Genomic DNA, 21,189 nt, shown 5'->3' with positions numbered 1-21,189 from the left:
TTTCCACCTTCCTTTTCTTTTCTGCTTTTCCCTCCCTTCTCTTAGTTCACTTCTCTACCTCTATCCTCCCTCACCCTTCCTTCCTCCCTCCTTTTTTCCTACCACATAGTTATTCAGAAACTATTATATTAAGAAGTGATTCAGCGGGTTTTTTTATGGTTATCTTTTCCAATGAGATGGCCTTCAGGTTTTTATGTTGGTGTTTCTTCACGTTTGTATTGCTTTATATAGAAGGGACAAAAGGAGTTTTGTAGTTTCAGAACATAATTGAAGTTTTGGCAAAAAGCACCAAGGGTTTTCACCATCAGAAATAATTTTTATTATTTATTTTAAGCGATTCAATGTAACTGGTAGCAAAATGGTACATAGACAATAAACAGAACCGATTCCCATAAGATTACAAGGACTATTACTGACTTTGTGTTTTATTTTTTTGTGTGCAAGTTAAGTATTTTAAAAAGGCAACAGTTTGTTAAAAGGCTTTTAGAAGCATTTTTTATGCTTTAAATAACAGAAAACTAATAAACTATGAATATTATAGTAAGCTGTTATGAATTGTGTCAATTATTAAATTTGGGCTAATGTTCTTCATCAAAAATAATTCTTGTAAAATTTATGAAATAAAACTTTTAGTTTTGTAGGAAATATAGTCATGTCCTAGCTTAGAGTCCTAGTCTTGACAATGGTCAAAATGCAAAAGTACTAAACTTGAGATCTCGTGAGGAAATAGAATATTCATAAACTCTTACATTTATTCCTAAAAATAACAGTAATGGAGTAATGAAATGGCAACTCAAAGAAATATCACATTTGATTACTGATGTGCAAATATAAAATAAGTTAATAAACCCGTTATTGTTATCTATTACATAAATTAGATCAATTCTGCCTTTAGTTTGAATAATTTACAGGTGAATATATAAGTTTGTCCAGTATATTTCACATGTCTACAACGTACATGCATGAATATGCATACAATCTTTGTTTTAAGGTCTGCTCCCAATTTTAAGTAACTTATTATAAATTCTCTACTTCCCTGTCTGATTAAAGAAAGTTAAAGATAGGCTCTCCCTGTTTTAGAGGAAATTCTTGGTGTTTTTGTTATTTTAAAATGAGAATAATGGAAAATACTAAAAAACAACAATAACAAATAGGCATTTCATTCTCTCCAAGCCAAATTATACAATGGCTATCAGCTATAATTTCACATGTTAGGATTTACATTTTCATTTCTATAGAATTATTTGGGGGAGTTTTAGGCTTTCTTTCCTTTTTTTTTTTTTTTTTAATTCTTCCACTATCTTTCCAACTTATCTGCTTCTTTGTGAGGAGAAGGGAGAAAATGTCCCTTTCTAGTCTTACATGTCCAATTTTTTGTGAAATGAAAATTCAATGTCAAGGCCAGAACTTTTTGAAGATACAAAATTAGAGGAAAAATATCTTTTTAAATTTACCGATGTCTCTGTCATGGGAATACCTTAACAGATTCCAACCACCCGGTAAACTGTGCTCTTGTGCTTCTCAATCTGTTTCTGAAGGGGAATAAACCAATAAGATAATACCAAGGATCAATTTATACTTAATTTATAACTATAAAATTCTTCATGATTTATATTACATTTCAATGGCAAAAACTACCTATCTTCACTACATGTTTTTTTTTCTCACAGTGTTAAAACCTATGTCCTACAGACGATTTTTCAAAATTAAATCAAATTTTTTAACATACCATTGTTTCGTGTATGAGTATTTCAATACAAAAGCATAGAGGACTTTAAATGTTTTGAAATGTCCTTTTATTCCATAAAAGGTATAATTTTGCCTGTTTGAATTTTAAAGGACCTTTCTAATGAAATATGCTATATAAATGATAAAAATGTTAAAGCTCAAGAGCCTAATGAAAACCAATACTGCATATTTCAGTTAATGTTTCAATTCTTGGCTTCAACTGAAGTCAACATATGTGTTTTCAGTATTTTTTCAGTTAGGCATTCTTTTAGGAGAATAATAAATATTTGATTTTTAACACTTTTCTTGGCATACAATGTGTGTCAGACATTAAGTAAGCAAAAAGTTCAGATACTTATTTTTTGTTTGTTTTGGTTTCCTCAATGTTATAAAACATGCTGTGAATACCTCAAATTCTAAAATGAGTATGATACCATATGAAAAGGCAACAAAAAAGGTTAAAATGATTTAAAGATTTATACTCTAAAGCAAACTGATTCTTACACAAAAGTCAGCCATACAAGTTTGTTGGTTAATCTTTGTGTAGATGCTAGACATTTATGATGAACTCAATTTTATAAAATGCAAGTTTAAAGAATATAATATGACTTTAATTTTTAAGAGGCGCCACAAAGTTCTATGACCATTGTGATGCACCAAATACAGTTGGAGTTTTTTGTCTACTTTCATAAACCCTTAACACTTTTAAAAATTACCTTCATATAGTTTGGATTGTTGTCAAACAAATAACCGATTTAAATTTTTTGTTTTAATTTAGGTTTTTAAAATCATTCCACTGATGTCTTTCAAATATCAATAGGAGTACCAATAAGCAATACTTCAACTTTCAAAATAATCTATACTTCTAAGAGAATAGATTGCTTTTAATATGAGAGAACTGAATATATTCTGATCGAGTTTCTTTCCTGTCAGCAGCACTCATTCTTCCCCTAAGAGTTAGAGTTGTTGCAAGCAAGATTCTTGTAGGGAAAAAAGGTCTCTTATTTTCCTTTTATCAAAGCTGAGTTTCCTCCCGAGAGTCTTGACCCATGGCATTGCAGATGCTGTTTTTTCGACTGGGTTCACTGTTTGGAAGGTATGCCAGTGGATCTGGTCGGATTAAGTATCTAGGAAAAGAAAACAAAGCAAATAACTGTAATAGTAAATAAAGGCAAAACTAAGTCACACTTACACTTTAGCCTGCTGCCTCAAATATATTTAGCTTTTAGGTCGTTTAAACTGTGTCTATGCATAGCACCTGTAGAAGGACTCACTTCTTGGCTGGCCTATACAATTTAGCAGAACTTGTATTGTTTCTATACCTAAGCAGATTATGACAATGTATGCTGATGAATCAAGAATTATTAATTTTTGGGGTGCCTGGGTGGCTCAGTGGGTTAAGCCGCTGCCTTCGGCTCAGGTCATGATCTCAGGGTCCTGGGATTGAGTCCCGCATCGGGCTCTCTGCTCAGCATCTCTCTGCCTGCCTCTCCATCTACTTGTGATTTCTCTCTGTCAAATAAATAAATAAAATCTTGAAAAAAAAAGAATTATTAATTTTTAATTGTGGTCCATTTTACCACCTTTGTCTTATGTTTTATTTGTTTGTTTGATTTGATTTAACATCCCTTTCCTTTGGCTATTTTTCTAACAAAGAGACAAATCTTAGCCATGATCCTTCTATTACTTACCTGCTCTTAGCCTTTTGATCTAAATTATTTATTTACTTGTTAATAATTTATTTGATCTAAATAATGTCTATAGTCCTTTTAATTTATATATTTCAGGATTCTAAAAAAGTAGTTGTTTGATACATGCTCTGAAAAATATTATGTGGAGATAAACTTTTAATTACCTGGAAATTAGTCTGAAATTCAGGTTTTGCTACAGTGAGCAACTATAGAAAACAATAAAAAATAATTCTTAATTCATTCTATTGGTAAACGGGAAAATGTTCATCTGCCAAACTCGTATATTTCAATAACGTTAGAATTTGTTTCAAGAGAGATTTTTACTTCAGACTCTCATTTGACACGGGCTTCCAGTTCCTAAGTCCCTCTGGAATACTACGTTGGGAACTGGGAAGGTAAAAAGTCACAAAGCTTAACTCCTGTCCTGCACAAGATTAGTAGAATTTAATTTATAAAGCAGACATAAACAAGAAAAATAAATTCCAAACATCACTGAAAGAGGAAAAAAAAGCAACAGTGAGAATTAGGGAATGCTTAATTGAGAAGGTTGAGTTGAGCTTCTCTAGGCCTGCTCCTGAACGCTTTTAGAAAATGAATTTGACTTTGGGAGAATGGCTAAACCAGGAAATAGTGGAAGGTAAATTCAGGAAGAAAAGAAGAAAACAGCTAACAAAGGACTTTAAGTTTCGGGATAAAGTAGTTTCGATCTCTGTTCCAAAGGCAGTGGAAAGCCACTGACAGTTTACAGAAAAAAAAAAAAAGGAAAGTAAATACGCGCCATGCAGCATTTGAACAAAGTCTTGTTTCAGATGTAAATGAAACTAGGAATTCATAGTTTTATAATAATTTGGGAGATCCAAAAAATGAGCAGAAAACCCAATTTAAAGGGAGAACTCTAATGAAGACTACATTTTTCTTCTTAAAAACCACAGGAAAAATATTCATAAGATATGTTCCTTAATGAAAATGAGAAAAGGCAATTTAAAGCACTACAGTCTATTTTCTCCAATCAAATAAAAGTTGGAATTAATGTCCTTGAGTCCATTAATTGGCTACTGTTGCCTATGCATATTGCTTTATGATTTTTTAAATATCACCAGCATTGTAGATAGATGAAGAAAACTAACAGCTTTTTTATTTGATAAATTGAACTTTTTCTAATTTGTAAATTAAACATATATAACATGTTACTTCGATACATTTATATATTTTAATATTATTGCCATTGAAGCAATATTCATCATTTTATAATGTTATAGTGTGTTGCTACTAACTATATTCATTACACTGTGCTTTAGATCTCTATCTTTATTTCTTGGTATAAGCTTGGACCCTTAAACACCATCAATCTTAATCCTCCACCTCTCATCCCAAGGTAACCACCTGTTTTTTTTTTTTTTTTTTTTTAATGCCACCTTTTTTTTTTATGGGTTTGACTTTCTTTTTGGATTCCACAAATAAGCGCTATCACTTAGTACTTTTCTTTCTCTGACACCTCACTTCGCATAATGTGTTCAAGGTCCATCTATGTTGTTGCAAATGGCAGAATATCTTCCTTATTCATGGTTGAATAATATCCACTATGTATAATAATACCACATGTTTCTTACTCATTCATCCATTGATGGGCATTTGTGTTGTTTCTGTATCTGTTATTGTGAATAATGCTGCAACATACATGAGTGCACATAAGTCTCAACAAAATCTTGTTTTCATTTCCTTTGAATAATATACCCAGAACTGGAATTGCTGGATCATATGGTAGATCTATTTTCAGTTTTTTGAGGAACTTACATATTGTTTTCCATAGTGGTTGGACTAATTTAAATTCCCACCAACAGTGTACATAGGGTTCTGTTTTTACAACACTCTCACCAACACATGTTTGTCTCTTGTCTTGTTGATGACAGCCATCCCAACAGGTGTGAGGTGATAGATCACTGTCATTTTTATTTGCATTTCCCTGACGATCAATAATGCTGAGCATCTTTCCATAGCACGATCAATAATGCTGAGCATCTTTCCATAGCACTGGGCATTTTCGTGTCTTCTGGAAACTAGTTTCTGCCCATTTTAAAATTTGATTGTTTGCTTCTTTGTTAATAAGTTCTGTTAATTCCTTATATATTTTGGATATCAACCACTTACTTAAGATATGGTTTGCAAAACTTTCCTCCCATTCTGTAAGCTGTTATTTCATTTTGTTGATTGTTCCTTTTGTTGTGCAGAGGCTTTTGAGTTTGATGTAGTTCCATTTGTTGATTTTTACTTAGTCTGTGTTTCTGGCATTATGACCAAAATATCATTGCCACGACCAGTATCAGTGAGTTTCTTTGCTGTTTTCTTCTAGAAGTTTTATGATATAAGGTCTTATATTTAAGTCTTGGATCCATTTTGAGGGTTTTATTTTTTTAGCGGTATGAGAAAGGAATCTAATTTCATTGTTCTGTATATGCTTCTCCAGTTTCCCCAGCATCAATTTTTGAAGAGACTTTCCTTCCCCCATTGGGTGTTCCTAGCTTCTTCTGTCAAATATTAGTTGACCACACATACTAGGTTTTAATTCTGGGCTCTCTATTCTATTCCATTGATCTATGTGTCTATTTTTGTGCCGTACCATACTGTTTTTACTATGGCTTTGTAGTATGGTTTGAAAAGGTGATACCTTTGGCTTTGTTCATTTTTTCTCAGGACTGCTTTGGCTAGTCAAGATTCTTTGCAGTTCCACATGAATTCTAGTCTTGTTTCTTCTAATTCTGTGAAGATTACTTTGAGATTTTTTTTTTTTTTTTTTTAAGATTTTATTCATCCATCAGAGAGAGAGGCGGGGAGAGAGCGAGCACAGGCAGACAGAATGGCAGGCAGAGGCAGAGAGAGAAGCAGGCTCCCCGCCGAGCAAGGAGCCCGATGTGGGACTCGATCCCAGGACGCTGGGATCATGACCTGAGCTGAAGGCAGCTGCTTAACCAACTGAGCCACCCAGGCGTCCCATTACTTTGAGATTTTGACAGGCATTTTGTTGAAGCTGTATATGCCTTTGGGTAGCATGGCCATTTTATCAATATTTATCCTTCTACTCCAGGAACACAGGAAATCTTTCCATTTCTTTGTGTCTTGTTTGATTTCTTTCAGCAAAGTTTTGTAGTTTTCATGCACAGATCTTTCACTCCTTTGTTTAAATTTTTTCCTAAATATTTTATTGTTTTGGATGCTGTTGTGAATAGGATGGTTTTATTTCTTTTTTGATGCTGCATCATTTGTGTAAAGGAATGCCACTGATTTCTGTAAGTTGATTTTGTAACCTGCCACATTACTGAAATCATTATGGTAAACATATTTTTAATTGACTCTTTGGAATTTTCTTTATATAAGATCATGTCTTCAGCAAATGGTGACAATTTTACTTCTTCTTTCTGATTTGGATACTTTTTATTTCTTTGTCATATCTAAATACTCTAGGTAGGACTTCTAGTACTATATGGAACAGGAAAATTGAGGGTACCTGATCTTGTACCTACTTTTTTTCATTTATTATAATGTTAACAATGAATTTATTGTATATGGATTTTATTATATTGAGCTATGTTCCTTATTTTTAAATTACTTATTTTAAAAAATTAATTAAATTAATTAATCGTTTGTGAGGTGCATTATAAATTGTCTTCACACTGATTTGGGGTTAAAGTTATTTCTGCTGAGGTGTTTTCCTAAGAAGTCTTTGAAACATACTTACCTTTCTCCCCTAAAATAATTCTATTTTTTTTTAGCTTTGTTCATCTGGAAGATGAAAAATCAGTATTTCCTACATAACTAGCTTCTCTTCAAAGCTCCAGTACTATATATTTCTATATGCTTTCTAGACATTTCCATGTAGCACATTGAGTGATGTATCTAAACTCTAGCTCATCATCTTTTTTTTTTTTTGATGTTCATATCAGATTTATTCATAGTAGGAAACTCATCATTTTTTTTCCCCACAGCCAACAATTCCTCTTTTTCTTCCCAGAAAACTGCCTTCCTATTCTCACTTGCTTCAGTGAACCAGCATTTATTTATATATTTGGCCATCACATAGAACTAAATTTCTTTTTATTTCTTAAAATTTTGTTAGTTAATATACAGTGTAATATTGATTTCTGGAGGAGACTTCATTGATTCATCACTTACATACAACACCCAGTGCTCAACACAGCCGTGCCCTCTTTAATGCCTATCACCTATCTAGCCCATCTCCCCCACACCTCTCTCCATCAACCCTCAGTTTGTTCTCTCTCATTAAAAGTCACTAATGGCTTCTTTCCCTCTCTCCTTTTTTTCTTTCCTCCCCTTCCCATACGTTCATCTGTTTTCCTTCTTAAATTCCACATGAGTGAGATCATATGATATTTGTCTTTCTCTGGCTGACTTATCTCATTTAGCATAATACACTCTAGCTCCATCCACATCGTTGCAAATGGCAAGATTTCATTTTTTTTGAAGGCTGAATAATATTCCATTTCACACACACACATACACACACCCCACATCTTCTTTATCCATTCATTTGGGCTTTCTCCACAGTTTGGGTATTGTTGATAATACTGTTAAAAACATTGGGATGCAGGTACTGCTTCAAATCTGTATTTATTTTTTTATCCTTTGGGTAAATATCTAGTAGTGCAATTGTTGGAGCCTAGGGTAGTTCTACTTTTAACTTTTTGAGGAACCTCCATACTGTTCTCCAGAGTGGCTGCACCAGTTAACATTTCCTTCAACAGTGCAAGAGTTTTCCCTTTCTCCACCTCCTTGCCAACACCTGTCGTTGCTTGTGTTGTTAATTTTAGCCATCTGATGACTGATTTTGAGCATCTTTTTGTGTATCTGTTAGCTATCTGGATGTCTTTTTTGGAAAAGCATTTATTCATGTTTTCTGCTCATTTCTTAACTGGAGTATTTTTTTGGGGGGGGGGTGTAAGTTCTTTACAGATTTTGGAACCCTTTATCAGATATGCTATTTGCAAATATCTTCCCCCATTGTCACCTTTTAGTTTTGTGGATTGTTTCCTTTGCCGTACAGAAGATTTTTACACTGATGAAGTCCAATAGTTCATTTTTGCTTTTGTTTCCCTTGCTTCCAGTGATGTGTCTCATAAGTTGCTATGGGCTGAGGTAAAAAATGTTGCTGCCTATGTTCTTTCCCTAGGATTTTGATGGTTTCCTGTCTCACATTTCATCCATTTTGATTTATTTTTATGTATGGTATAAGAAAGTGGTCCAGTTTCATTCTTCTGCATGTTGCTGTCCAGTTTTCCTAACCATTTATTAAAGAGACTGCCTTTTTTCCATTGGATATTCTTTCCTCCTTAGTCAAAGCTTAGTTGACTATACAGTTGTGGGTCCATTTCTGGGTTCTCTATAGTATTGGAATCATAAAGCCATATTACACTTCTTCTTTTCCAATTCCCACACCAATGACAGGTCTTACTCTTTGCCTTTATAAGTGTATATACACAGAAACCTCCTCTACAATCCATTATCTTCATGCTGTGAGAGATTCTTATCTTTCGCACACTTGCCTAACAGCAATTTGACTAGTTTCCCTATTTTCATTTCTGTTTCAGTCTTAATCCATCCTGTTAATCAATTCAACTGTTTCTTGCAAAGCTCTTTCAAATACATATATCCTTTCCATTCCAGCCAAAATATCCCACAAAATATATAAAGGCAGCCTTCTAATCTGTGGCATATTACTAGCTTTAGCTTCATACCACTTGCATAGATCTATCTTATGCTCTGTATCACAGAATATTCTCAGTCCTACCAGTCTCTGACTTTATTACTGATTTTCCTGATTACAGATACAAACACATCCTGTTGACCTCACACCCACCAAGGCTTTTGGATCTTTGGTGTTTGTATTATATCAGTAGTGCAATCTGGAATTAGCTACCTTAGCTCAGCAGCTCTTGATCCTGCTCAGCCTCAGGACGATGGACCTCAAGGGCAAATCTGTATTAAATATTTCTCCCTTGGGCTTACACCATTAACTATCAAAATACTTTTTCTAAAATCTTGCTACTTTCTTGTTCATATATCTAAGTACTTCCCATTGCCTATAAGGTTTAAACTGAGTTTAAACCTATTTTGTTACCTAAAGTACCCCCAGAGTCAGGTTCAATATACATCTCCAATATTATGTTTAGTGGACAACCGAGATGTTAGTAATACAAAGCTTTTTTACTAGGATCAAACTGGACTCTCTAGTGTTAACAAAAGAAGCACATTATGCAGTTCCTTGCTCTGGAACGTCCTGTGCTTTCCACCTACACAAATCTTATTCACCTTTCAAAGTCTGGTTCAAATCCTCATATCCTGTAACTCACAATAATGTCTTCCTCTTTGAAATCAGAAAAACACAGTTTCACTCAGTTGGTGTTTAATTCATTAGTAATAAAGTGATATTATATATTGCTATCAAATTTTTATGTTTAAATTGTAGTTTGTTAATTAAAGTGTAAGACTTGGGAATCAGAAAAAATGTCTTATCTCTGTATCGCACTTTTAAGGAAACACTAGTGCAATTGTACATGCATGGCACAGAGTTTTTGATTAGTCAGGTTACTACATAGACATTTTCCTAGTAAGTGTTCTGACTTATTTTACTTAGAGCTTTTGGGAACTCTCAGGTATTTAAAACTAGATAATGTGGAGAATTTCAGGTTTTCCTCTGAGCTGTTCTCTTATTATTCTGCATATTTTGTTTTATTTCTCCAAATATGTATGAACTCAGAAGTACAGAATTTCCGCTGCTACTTCCTTCTTTTATACCTCTACAATTCTACAATGCTTTTTATAATATTATACATAGAAATACATAAAATGAATTTGTTTATTGAACATATAAATTAGACTGGAAGTTTCTAAGCATTTATGACACAAGAGGTAGAAACAAAAATATAGAAATAAATAAATTACTAGTTTCCTAAAAATAAATAGCTTCTGTGAAATAGGAGATCAACTTACACAACATCGTTCAGCTCTAGTCTGGTATCTGGAGACGGGTTAATCAGGATGTAGGAGAGGGTACTTTGATGATCATTCATTTCATCTAGAAGATAAATAAATGCCAAGTTTGTTATACTACTTACAGAAAATTACAGGAATTACTGTAGAGCATCTAATCTTCAAACCATATAGCTGTCCATGAGAACTTGCCATAGTTTTGCCCACAGCATGATTGTGTACATAACTTTGACTATTTTCAAATGACTGTCATTGGAAATATCTGACAGGTACTCATTTTTTGTTCCAACAGATGATAAAAATAAAGTATCTAACTCTGTTCAGAAAAACTACAGTTATATTATACCCTTTAAGCTATTACACTGAAAAAGTATTTCTATTAAAGAACTATCTAGACAAGATGTTCATTAATTTATTATGCCTTCTCAATTATAAAAAATAATTGTGCTTAAAGATGGCCATCCCAGATATGAATATGCATACGGGAAATGCTGTGAAAAATCATCTGATGACATTCTGTTTAAAAAACACAACAGAAATGTATCTAAAAAGCTTGAAGGCTCTAAATATGTTTTGCATTGTTACAGGATATATCTGATATAGGTTATGCTAATGCTTTTGCAAAATACAAAGAATCCTGTAGAACAGAATTAACTGTAAGTTTCAAGGGAGGTGTATTACTAAATTTTTTGTTGTTCCTCTAAAACAATATGTATTTTTAAAATAAAAGGCTTTGTCTTTTTAATTTTTTCAATTCACTCTGAAGACATTGTCACTCTTCAAGTTTGGAGAGCTAACTTGGTATTATATAGGACGCTGAAAAATAAAACAGCTTTGAAATCTCAGCTTTTTAGCTGTCAAAGTTCAAATCCTGATAAGATGTATATATAAAACCATGTGGACATGTACTTCAATAAACATTAATCCTCTCAAGGGTGACATTTTTAGGCTGTGAAGGTACTGTTTAAAATCCTGCTCTAGAGCCACACATAGTATCCTTCTACCCACTTCAGTTACAGATAAGCTTGGTTTCTAAAACAAGGTACTAAATTTTGCAGCTTGATCCAAAGTCTAAAAATATATTTCATACCGATGGAGATACATAGTACTCAAATGCATAAAGTTAAAATAAAAGTCTTTTTTAGGTCAACATAGTTGACTGATAATTTCCTGCACTGGAAAATAGATATCATTTTTGCTAAATAATGTCTACCACTGTGTTCCTCTAACTAGAAACTTACCACTTGAATGTGTAAAATTTAATAATATTTTCAGTGATGATAGTTTAAGTTGTCATGTAGATGTGTCCAATTTTTAAAGTCTATACATGAAAATCCTTATCTTACAAGGAAGATAAACTGCAGTATAATCAAACTTACCATAAGTTTGCAAGTAAAACTATTATAATCATAAAATCATCAAATTTATATTCCAAAAAAAGGAACATATTTGGTTGCATATCTCTAGGGCGGACACAAGGAATAGTATCCTGGCAGATGGATAAGTGTTGTTGGACCATATAGAGAATGCCTGGTGAAATCTGAATTTCAGATAAAAACTAATAAATTTTGGTATAAATATGTCCCAAATACTGTTTGTGGCATTCTTATACTAAAACATTCATATGTTGTTTATCTGATATTCAAATTTAACTGAGAATCCTGTATTTTCACTTGTATCCTGTATTTTAAACCTGTCCATTATACTTGGGGGTAAATGGCTAACTCAAACAGTTGGAGCTCAGAATTCTAATGAATATAATATGATGACCTTACTTTAAATAAGGTAAAATTCCGACTCAAAACATATTATACGAGCAGGCGATGACCAAGATTCCTTTTCTAGATAAAAAGGAATTTTGATTTATCTCTACTTTTTGAGAAACTTTCCCCTTATGAGAATATCCACAAGGGCCATACAAAGGAACAGATCAATAGTACATTCTAGAGACTTAAGCAGGCTACCCAAAATAAAACAGGTCTAGTAGAGAATCTCCACCTCATTTGGGTATGTATAACTCAACTTCTTATATAAACAGTGGCATTATTGAAATTTCTCATATAAACAGTGAACAATGTTAAACAATGGAATTAGAGAAAACAATTTTAACAAATAACTTTTCAGTCAATATCAATACCCAACCCTTCTCCTTGATTATTAACACAATGTTGCACTCATTTGCCTTCTGGCATGAAGTCATGGTTTGCCGGTTACAGGTGTAAAAACTGTGGAAATAACTGAGAACTTTATAGCAGTAGTCATAACTATTGTGTTGATAATTTTTTTCTGCTCAAGTAATCTGTTTTATTTATCATTCTGAAGATTTTCATCTTTCCATGCACTCCAGAAATTGAAGGAAATGTTAATGTGCTCAATTCAGTGATCCCATATGATATATATCAAGACATGGGTTACACAATCAGAATTCATCACACTCCTGGTTTCTTCCTCACTCCCCCGCCCCCACCCCCTCACTGACTTCTCCTCAGTGTTAGGTTAAAAGAAATTAAAATAAATGGCTGAGTTCAAAGTTATTCTCTCTTTGTCTTTCATGTCTGCCTTGCTGTCGAGTTAATTCTGGTCTGTTTTGTTGGAAAGTTCAGCAGTTTATTCTTCTCTTTGTGACTCTGTGATTAAGAATTAGGAAGCAAGGTTTTAAAAATCTACTGTGGTTGTGGTCACATATCAAAACGATATTCCATGATCTAGTTTTACCACTGCCAGGTCTGGTATTACTGTCTCTACTGGCCATTCCTTATATTTATTTGTTATTTCTGAATTCTGGAAGGGAAACTGTGGTAGGTTTCCTGCCATAATCATAATCATCACCACCATCATCATCATTGGTGGTGACAAAGTCCCAGTAAATGAAATAAGGCTCTTTATTACCAAAACTACAACATATTTAGTGAATAAAATAAAATTGCCCTGGAATATTTGGTTCAGAATCAGAACCAGAATCAATATTTTATTTCCTATAAGGAAAATATGTGCTAAGAAATCTGTTGTGAGCATATTCAATGTGTTCCTGACAATTAATTTCTGACCCTGGCAAAATAAAAATCATTGTATCATTATATATTTATATTGTTTTGCTGAAATTACTTCCTCATTGATATAATTATCTTAAATGAAGCTATTCTTGTGAAAAATTAAAATAAGTATAGCAGAATATTGAAAATGTTAAAAGACATTGTCAAATTTAAAAAAAATTGTCAAATTAAAAAAATTTCTAGTACTATTTACCAATAAATTTATTTTGCTGTATTAATTAGCATATGCAATTATTCAATCAAAATCTACATAGAGCAAATATTCTGCTTAGAATATTTCATGTCAGTAGATCCCATTAAGAAAGGAAAAAGATTTATCCTTTTTATCCTCCCACTGTTCTTACAAAATAGTTCCTGTTGACAAATTTTAAGAGTATTTTCACATAAGGAGAATAAATTTTATCAGAAAGAAATTTAAATTTTACATACATTGATGTAGGTTTCACTAAATATTTCCAAAAACATAACCATTATGTGTTATGTAATTAAAGAGACGATTAAATAATACAAAGATATCAATAAGAGACTCAGTTAAGAATGCAGATTCTGAAACCAGAGCGCCTGCATTAAAATCCAGCTTTTCCAATTACTCATGCTAAGGCCTTAGGCAAATTACTTAATTTCTTTTAAGCTCTTGTGCTTAGTTTTAATTTCTTGTGCTGTAAAATGGGGGAAACAGTAGTGCTATCTTATAGGTTATTGCTCAAATTAAATTATAAATGAATAATAAAAATAATTTAAAAGTAACAATATAAGCATACAGTTCTTAGAATCGGTACCTGATTTATATCAAGTGCTGTATAAAGGTTTCTCATTACTATTGTAGTGGCAAAATCCATCCATAACTTGTAAAGAATAACCATCTAGGTATGGAAATATGAAGGTGTTAGCATGCAAAGACAGGAAAGAAAAGTGTTCAAAGAGAACAGCAATGGGAAGCTCAGTTAAAATTGCAGAAAACAGGCCCTTGCGGATGGACTAAAGTGACAAAGAAGGAGATTAACTGTGGACAATGTTGAAAGTCAAACTAGGACCAGATCCTTTAGCACTTTATAGACCTTGATCAGAAGCTCAAATTTTATTCTAAAAGCAATGGGAAGCCATGAGAGGGTTACGAGGGTGGGAGACTGAGTGGTATGATCTAATTTCCTATGAATATATCACCTCACGTGGCTGCTCTATGGGAAATGGACATTAGGGCTCAAACCTGGGCTCAAGAAGAGTAGATGAACAGTATAGAGACCCAGGTGAAAGATGATGGGGGCTTGGGAGCAATGGAAATGGAGGATACTTGGAAGGAGAGAAGAACAGATAGCTAGAGAACCTGAGAGAGTGAAGGTGGAGAGAGACAGGGAGGAAGGAAGGGAGGAATGAGGGAGGGAGGAAAGGAGACACTGAGATTGTTTTAGAAGGGAGATTCAGCAGCATGTATGGATGAATGAGTGCAACAGCAGATACAGCAGCATATATGCTGATGAGAAAAGCAAATAATGATGAAGAAATTGATGTTGTACTAGACTGATGGTATATTTTTCTTCAGTCACTGCAAGAAATACCTTATTGAGGAAAATAAATACTCGCAGTTGCACAGTGCTTACTTCTACGTAGTCCAATAATCCAAATAATCAGTGATAGCAAAGCCCACCCATGATTTAATTTTCCCTCTTCTGAACTTCTAAGCATGTTACGTGTTATCCAGCTATAAAACTAGCTAGTTTTGGGGCGCCTGGGTGGCTCAGTGGGTTAATTCTCTGCCTTCCGCTGGGGTCATGATGCATGACCTGCTCAGCAGGGGGCCTGCTTCCTCCTCTCTGCCTGTGTCTCTGCCTACTTGTGATCTCTGTCTGTCAAATAAATAAATAAAATCTTAAAAAAAAAAAAAAACTAGCTAGTTTTATAGTGCTGACCTAATTTGCTCATGTTTCAGTTTAGTACCAAGCTATGCTTATGAGTACAGCTATTTTGTAAATTTACAGAACTTACCAGTCTATTTGGGGGGTTGGGGGAAGTGGTTAGAGGTAAGGGTAAAAGAATCATTCTATTTAAAATCATTCTTATTACCTTCTAATAATTTAAAACTATTTTATGATACACAAGATAAAAATCAGGACTCTTTTAACCTCACTTCATATAAACCATTAAGAAATCAAGATTATAATTAGAACAATCTAGAATTGTTTAAAATTAATGGAACAAATGGTGAGTGCTCTGAATTGTGTAATACTGATAATACACAGACCTGTATCCCTGAAGCAAATAACACATTATATGTTAATAAAAAAATTAGTGAAACAAGTAGCATGATATAAAGTCAAGCTTCAGAAACTGTTCAGTTTCAACTCTGCCAAGAATTACTCCAAACTAGCTTCATACACAAAACTAGCTCTTTTAGGCCCAATTTCCCTTTTAAAATACAGTATTCAATATTTCCTAACCTTTTAAAATCCATTACCTTTATAAATATTAAAAAACCAAACCAACTTGCAATTTTCTAATGTGATAGAGAATTCAAAATTGAAGATATTATGTATTTTTATGCTTTTACTATTAACCTCTTTGTTTCTTTAAATTTTTGTTGGGTTTATAGACAATGCAGAGTTGAGTCTTGCCTCTTTTAATTTAATTATGATGACTTCTTTTCATTGAAATGCTTAATCCCTTTATATTTAAAGCAAATATCAGTAAAGTTGGGTTTAAATCTACCTCTTGCTAGTTGTTTTATTTGCCCCATATGGTTTTTTGTTCCTCTCTTCTACCCTCTCTACTTGTTAGATTAATTGAGATTTTAAAAATTTCTTTTTATAATTATTCTTATTTATTTGCATCATTGGTTATTAAATGCATCACTTTGATTTAATTATTTTGTAGTTTCTCTTGGTCATTATTTGGCAAATGTTTTCCTGTAAAGGGCCAGGTAGTAAATATTTCAGGCTTTGGGGCCATATGATCTGTTGCATTTATTAAATTTATTTTTACACTGTAAAGTGAAAGTGGCCATAGATAGAACAAATAAGCAAGGATGGTTGCTTTTTTTTTTTTTTTCACCTCCCCTTCCAATTTATTTAATTTACATTTTTTTTTAATATAATTTTTTATTTTTTATAAACATGTATTTTTATCCCCAGTGGTACAGGTCTGTGAATCACCAGGTTTACACACTTCACAGCACTCACCAAAGCACATACCCTCCCCAATGTCCATAATACCACCCCCTTCTCCCAAACCCCCTCCCCCCAGCAACCCTCAGTTTGTTTTGTGAGATTAAGAGTCACTTATGGTTTGTCTCCCTCCCAATCCCATCTTCCTTCGTTTATTCTTCTCGTACCCACTTAAGCCCCCATGTTGCAACACCACTTCCTCATATCAGGGAGATCATATGATAGTTGTCTTTCTCCGCCTGACTTATTTCGCTAAGCATGATACGCTCTAGTTCCATCCATGTTGTCGCAAATGGCAAGATTTCATTTCTTTTGATGGCTGCATAGTATTCCATTGTGTATATATACCACATCTTCTTGATCCATTCATCTGTTGATGGACATCTAGGTTCTTTCCATAGTTTGGCTATTGTGGACATTGCTGCTATAAACATTCGAGTACACGTGCCCCTTTGGATCACTACGTTTGTATCTTTAGGGTAAATACCCAATAGTGCAATTGCTGGGTCATAGGGCAGTTCTATTTTCAACATTTTGAGGAACCTCCATGCTGTTTTCCAGAGAGGTTGCACCAGCTTGCATTCCCACCAACAGTGTAGGAGGGTTCCCCTTTCTCCGCATCCTCGCCAGCATCTGTCATTTCCTGACTTGTTGATTTTAGCCATTCTGACTGGTGTGAGGTGATATCGCATTGTGGTTTTGATTTGTATTTCCCTGATGCCGAGTGATCTGGAGCACTTTTTCATGTGTCTGTTGGCCATCTGGATGTCTTCTTTGCAGAAATGTCTGTTCATGTCCTCTGCCCATTTCTTGATTGGATTATTTGTTCTTTGGGTGTTGAGTTTGCTAAGCTCTTTATAGATTCTGGACACTAGTCCTTTATCTGATATGTCGTTTGCAAATATCTTCTCCCATTCTGTCAGTTGTCTTTTGATTTTGTTCACTGTTTCCTTTGCTGTGCAAAAGTTTTTGATCTTGATGAGATCCCAATAGTTCATTTTTGCCCTTGCTTCCCTTGCCTTTGGCGTTGTTCCTAGGAAGATGTTGCTGCGGCTGAGGTCGAAGAGGTTGCTGCCTGTGTTCTCCTCAAGGATTTTGATGGATTCCTTTCGCACATTGAGGTCCTTCATCCATTTTGAGTCTATTTTCGTGTGTGGTGTAAGGAAATGGTCCAATTTCATTTTTCTGCATGTGGCTGTCCAATTTTCCCAGCACCATTTATTGAAAAGGCTGTCTTTTTTCCATTGGACATTCTTTCCTGCTTTGTCGAAGATTAGTTGACCATAGATTTGAGGGTCTATTTCTGGGCTCTCTATTCTGTTCCATTGATCTATGTGTCTGTTTTTGTGCCAGTACCATGCTGTCTTGATGATGACAGCTTTGTAATAGAGCTTGAAGTCCGGAATTGTGATGCCATCAACGTTGGCTTTCTTTTTCAATATCCCTTTAGCTATTCGAGGTCTTTTCTGGTTTCATATAAATTTTAGAATTATTTGTTCCATTTCTTTGAAAAAGATGGATGGTACTTTGATAGGAATTGCATTAAATGTGTAGATTGCTTTAGGTAGCATAGACATTTTCACAATATTTATTCTTCCAATCCAGGAGCATGGAACATTTTTCCATTTCTTTGTGTCTTCCTCAATTTCTTTCATGAGTACTTTATAGTTTTCTGAGTATAGATTCTGTGTCTCTTTGGTTAGGTTTATTCCTAGGTATCTTATGGTTTTGGGTGCAATTGTAAATGGGATTGACTCCTTAATTTCCCTTTCTTCTGTCTTGCTGTTGGTGTAGAGAAATGCAACTGATTTCTGTGCATTGATTTTATATCCTGACACTTTACTGAATTCCTGTATAAGTTTTTTTTTTTTTTAAAGCAAAAACACATGTGCTATACTTTGTTATCCTTGCTCTACGGTTTACAATATACAGCTTGAACTTCTCAGTGGCTACACTTAAATAACTGCCACTTCATGTGTAGTGTAACAAGCTTGCTACATTAGATCTTGATTACTCCATTCCTATTATTTGAGTTATTGTCATACATTTTTGCTTCTATATATTCTATAAATTCTATAAATCTTAAAATGTTTGTTATAAGCAAATTAATTATCTTTAGCAAAAAAATAATTATTTTTAGTAAAATAATTAATTGTAATTAATTGTAATTAATTATTTTTAGCAAAAAACTATCTTTAAATAAATGCATAAATTAGAAACATAAATTTGATATTTTCTCAATATTTACATTTCTTTTTATCTTTTTTAAAAGGTTTTTGCTTTGTTTTGTTTTGTTTTGTTTTTTAATAATCTCTAACATCCAACATAGGGCCGGAACCCAGGACCCCAAGAGTCACATGTTCTTCTCACTGAGCCAGCCCGTTGCCCCAACCATTTCTTTTTTGATCTAAATTTCTGCGGGGCATGAAATTTCTTCTGTCTTAAGAACTTCCTTTAATATTTTTTTCATAGTGCAGATCTGTTGTTGACAACTTCTCGCACCTTTTGTTTGTCTAAAACAGTCTTTATTTGCTTTTATTTTTAAAATATATTTTTATTGTGTATAAAGTTTTAGGTAAACTATTTTTTTCAGTACTCCAAAGATGTTCCTTTATTGTGTTTTGGTTTGCAAAGTTTCTGTCAAAAAGTCTGCTGTCATCCTTGCATAGCTACTCCTCAAACAATGCAGAATTAGTGCTGCCAACTTCCTGTGCAGTAGAAAATCTGCTTATAACAGATGATTCCCCCAAACTTGACTACCGATAGCCTACTATTGACTAAGGGCCTTACAAATAAATAGTCACTTAACATATATTTGTATATGTATTATACTGTTCTCTTACAATAAAGTAAGCTAGAGAACAAATGTTTTAAGGAAAATCATGAGAAAATACATTTAGATTACTGTATGTGTATTTATTGAAAACAATCCACATATAAGTGGACCTGCACAGTTCAATTTGTGTTGTTTAAGAGTCAAGCGTATTTGTTTTTCATTCATAAAGTGACCTTTTCCTCTGGCTCCTTTTGAAGTCTTTCAGCAATTTTGTATACTGTCTTGGCATTATTTCATTTGTTACATGGCTTGAGTTTCACTGGGCTTCTAAGATCTTGAGTAGAGTTCCCATCAAATTTGGAAAAATTATGGTCATTATTTCTTCAAATATCCATTCACTTCTTTCCTTTTGGGACACCAATTACATGACTACTTTATACTGTCCCATCAGTAAGTAACACTATCTTTTCAAGTGTTTTTTTACCCTCTCTCTCTTCTGCATTTTGGATAGTCTATTGCTATGGCTTTATGATCACTGATATTTTCTTCTGCAGTAGTTATCCTGATGTTGATGTCATCCAGCATACATTTCATTTTGAAACTGCATCATAAATTCTGTCCTCTACAAAGTTCAGTATGGTCTCTTTTATATCTTTAGTTTCTCTCCTTATCATCCTTCCATGTTCCTCAATATCTTGGACATATAAACCATACTGTAATAACTACTTTAATCTTCACATTTTTCTGGACCTGTTTCTTTAATAGATTTTTCTACTGGGAAAGCTCATATATATGTATGTATAATATTTTATTTTGGGTCCACCTCCTTGCCTTCTAGCCTGTATAAGGCTTAATTCATTTGATTCTTTTTCCTCAAGTAATAAAGTTATATGCTTTCTTTTGTCCAGAGTCTGTCTGCATACTATTGATCTATATTTTTTTAGTTATTTAAATTGAAAAGATAAATAGTCATCATAACTGGAAGTTTCTTTTTGTTATTTTAATACAATTAGGAAGCCATTCTCTGCTCTCTCAAAAACTATTGAGTAAGAAGTTCATTCAACCAATAAACTTTTTTTCTCAATGGTAAAAATTATTTCATTTTATTCAAATTGGCCACATTTTCTTACACACATGCTAAAACACATTTGAACTTCTAGTCATAATGATAAAATATATGTATATTTGAATGCAATTGACTGTGGTATTAAATTATGTAAAAATATTGATATCATTGAAAAATCAATGTTCTGGGAAGGACATGTTACAAATCCATGAAACAAAACTATATAGTCTTAATTTAGGGATATATGAAAAATTCATTGCCCAAATAGTTCTATTTATCAGAAATCATTATCAGCTAAACAACTGCCCCCTTTGAAAGCTTCATTACTTTATCTATTGAGAAAACCACTGAGTTTGTTTTTTTCTATTAATATTCTATATACAGAATGAGATGAACATAAAACAAGCACATCTATGTATCCTTCTGTTTCTGACTGCCATCTCATGTGAATCAGTTCTGGAAATACAGAGTAACATAAAATCATCCATATTCTGGGAATCTACACTGGGAGCATTTTGACTTTGCATGTCAATATTGTTATACTTATTTTTATTGGAAAAAGGTAAACAAAACATTTCAAAAATAATAAAAATTTAATATTGATTTTTTTGAAGTACTAAATTGTTGATGAAGTTGCTACAGTGACCTCAGATATTCATATTATTCCTCCTAAGTACTAAAACTTGCAAAACATTCTAGAAGAAATATCTAGCTA

General features: G+C 33.3%; 1 protein-coding gene across 1 annotated transcript in view; it reads right to left on the bottom strand.

The window, feature by feature from the left end:
• Positions 1-305: 305 nt before the first annotated feature.
• KCNT2 (potassium sodium-activated channel subfamily T member 2) overlaps positions 306-21,189 on the bottom strand; it is a 344,033-nt gene continuing 323,149 nt past the window's right edge. The window contains exons 26-27 of the mRNA XM_059414103.1: positions 10,422-10,506; positions 306-2,855 (exon numbers count right to left, since the gene is read on the bottom strand). Coding sequence (XP_059270086.1) covers positions 2,744-2,855; positions 10,422-10,506 — 197 coding nt within the window. The 3' untranslated portion in view covers positions 306-2,743. The remainder of the gene's footprint in view (positions 2,856-10,421; positions 10,507-21,189) is intronic.

The sequence above is a fragment of the Mustela nigripes genome, chromosome 10 (assembly GCF_022355385.1).
Source record: "Mustela nigripes isolate SB6536 chromosome 10, MUSNIG.SB6536, whole genome shotgun sequence".
In the NCBI taxonomy this organism is placed as follows: domain Eukaryota; kingdom Metazoa; phylum Chordata; class Mammalia; order Carnivora; family Mustelidae; genus Mustela; species Mustela nigripes.
This window is presented reverse-complemented; position numbering and strand designations above follow the sequence as displayed.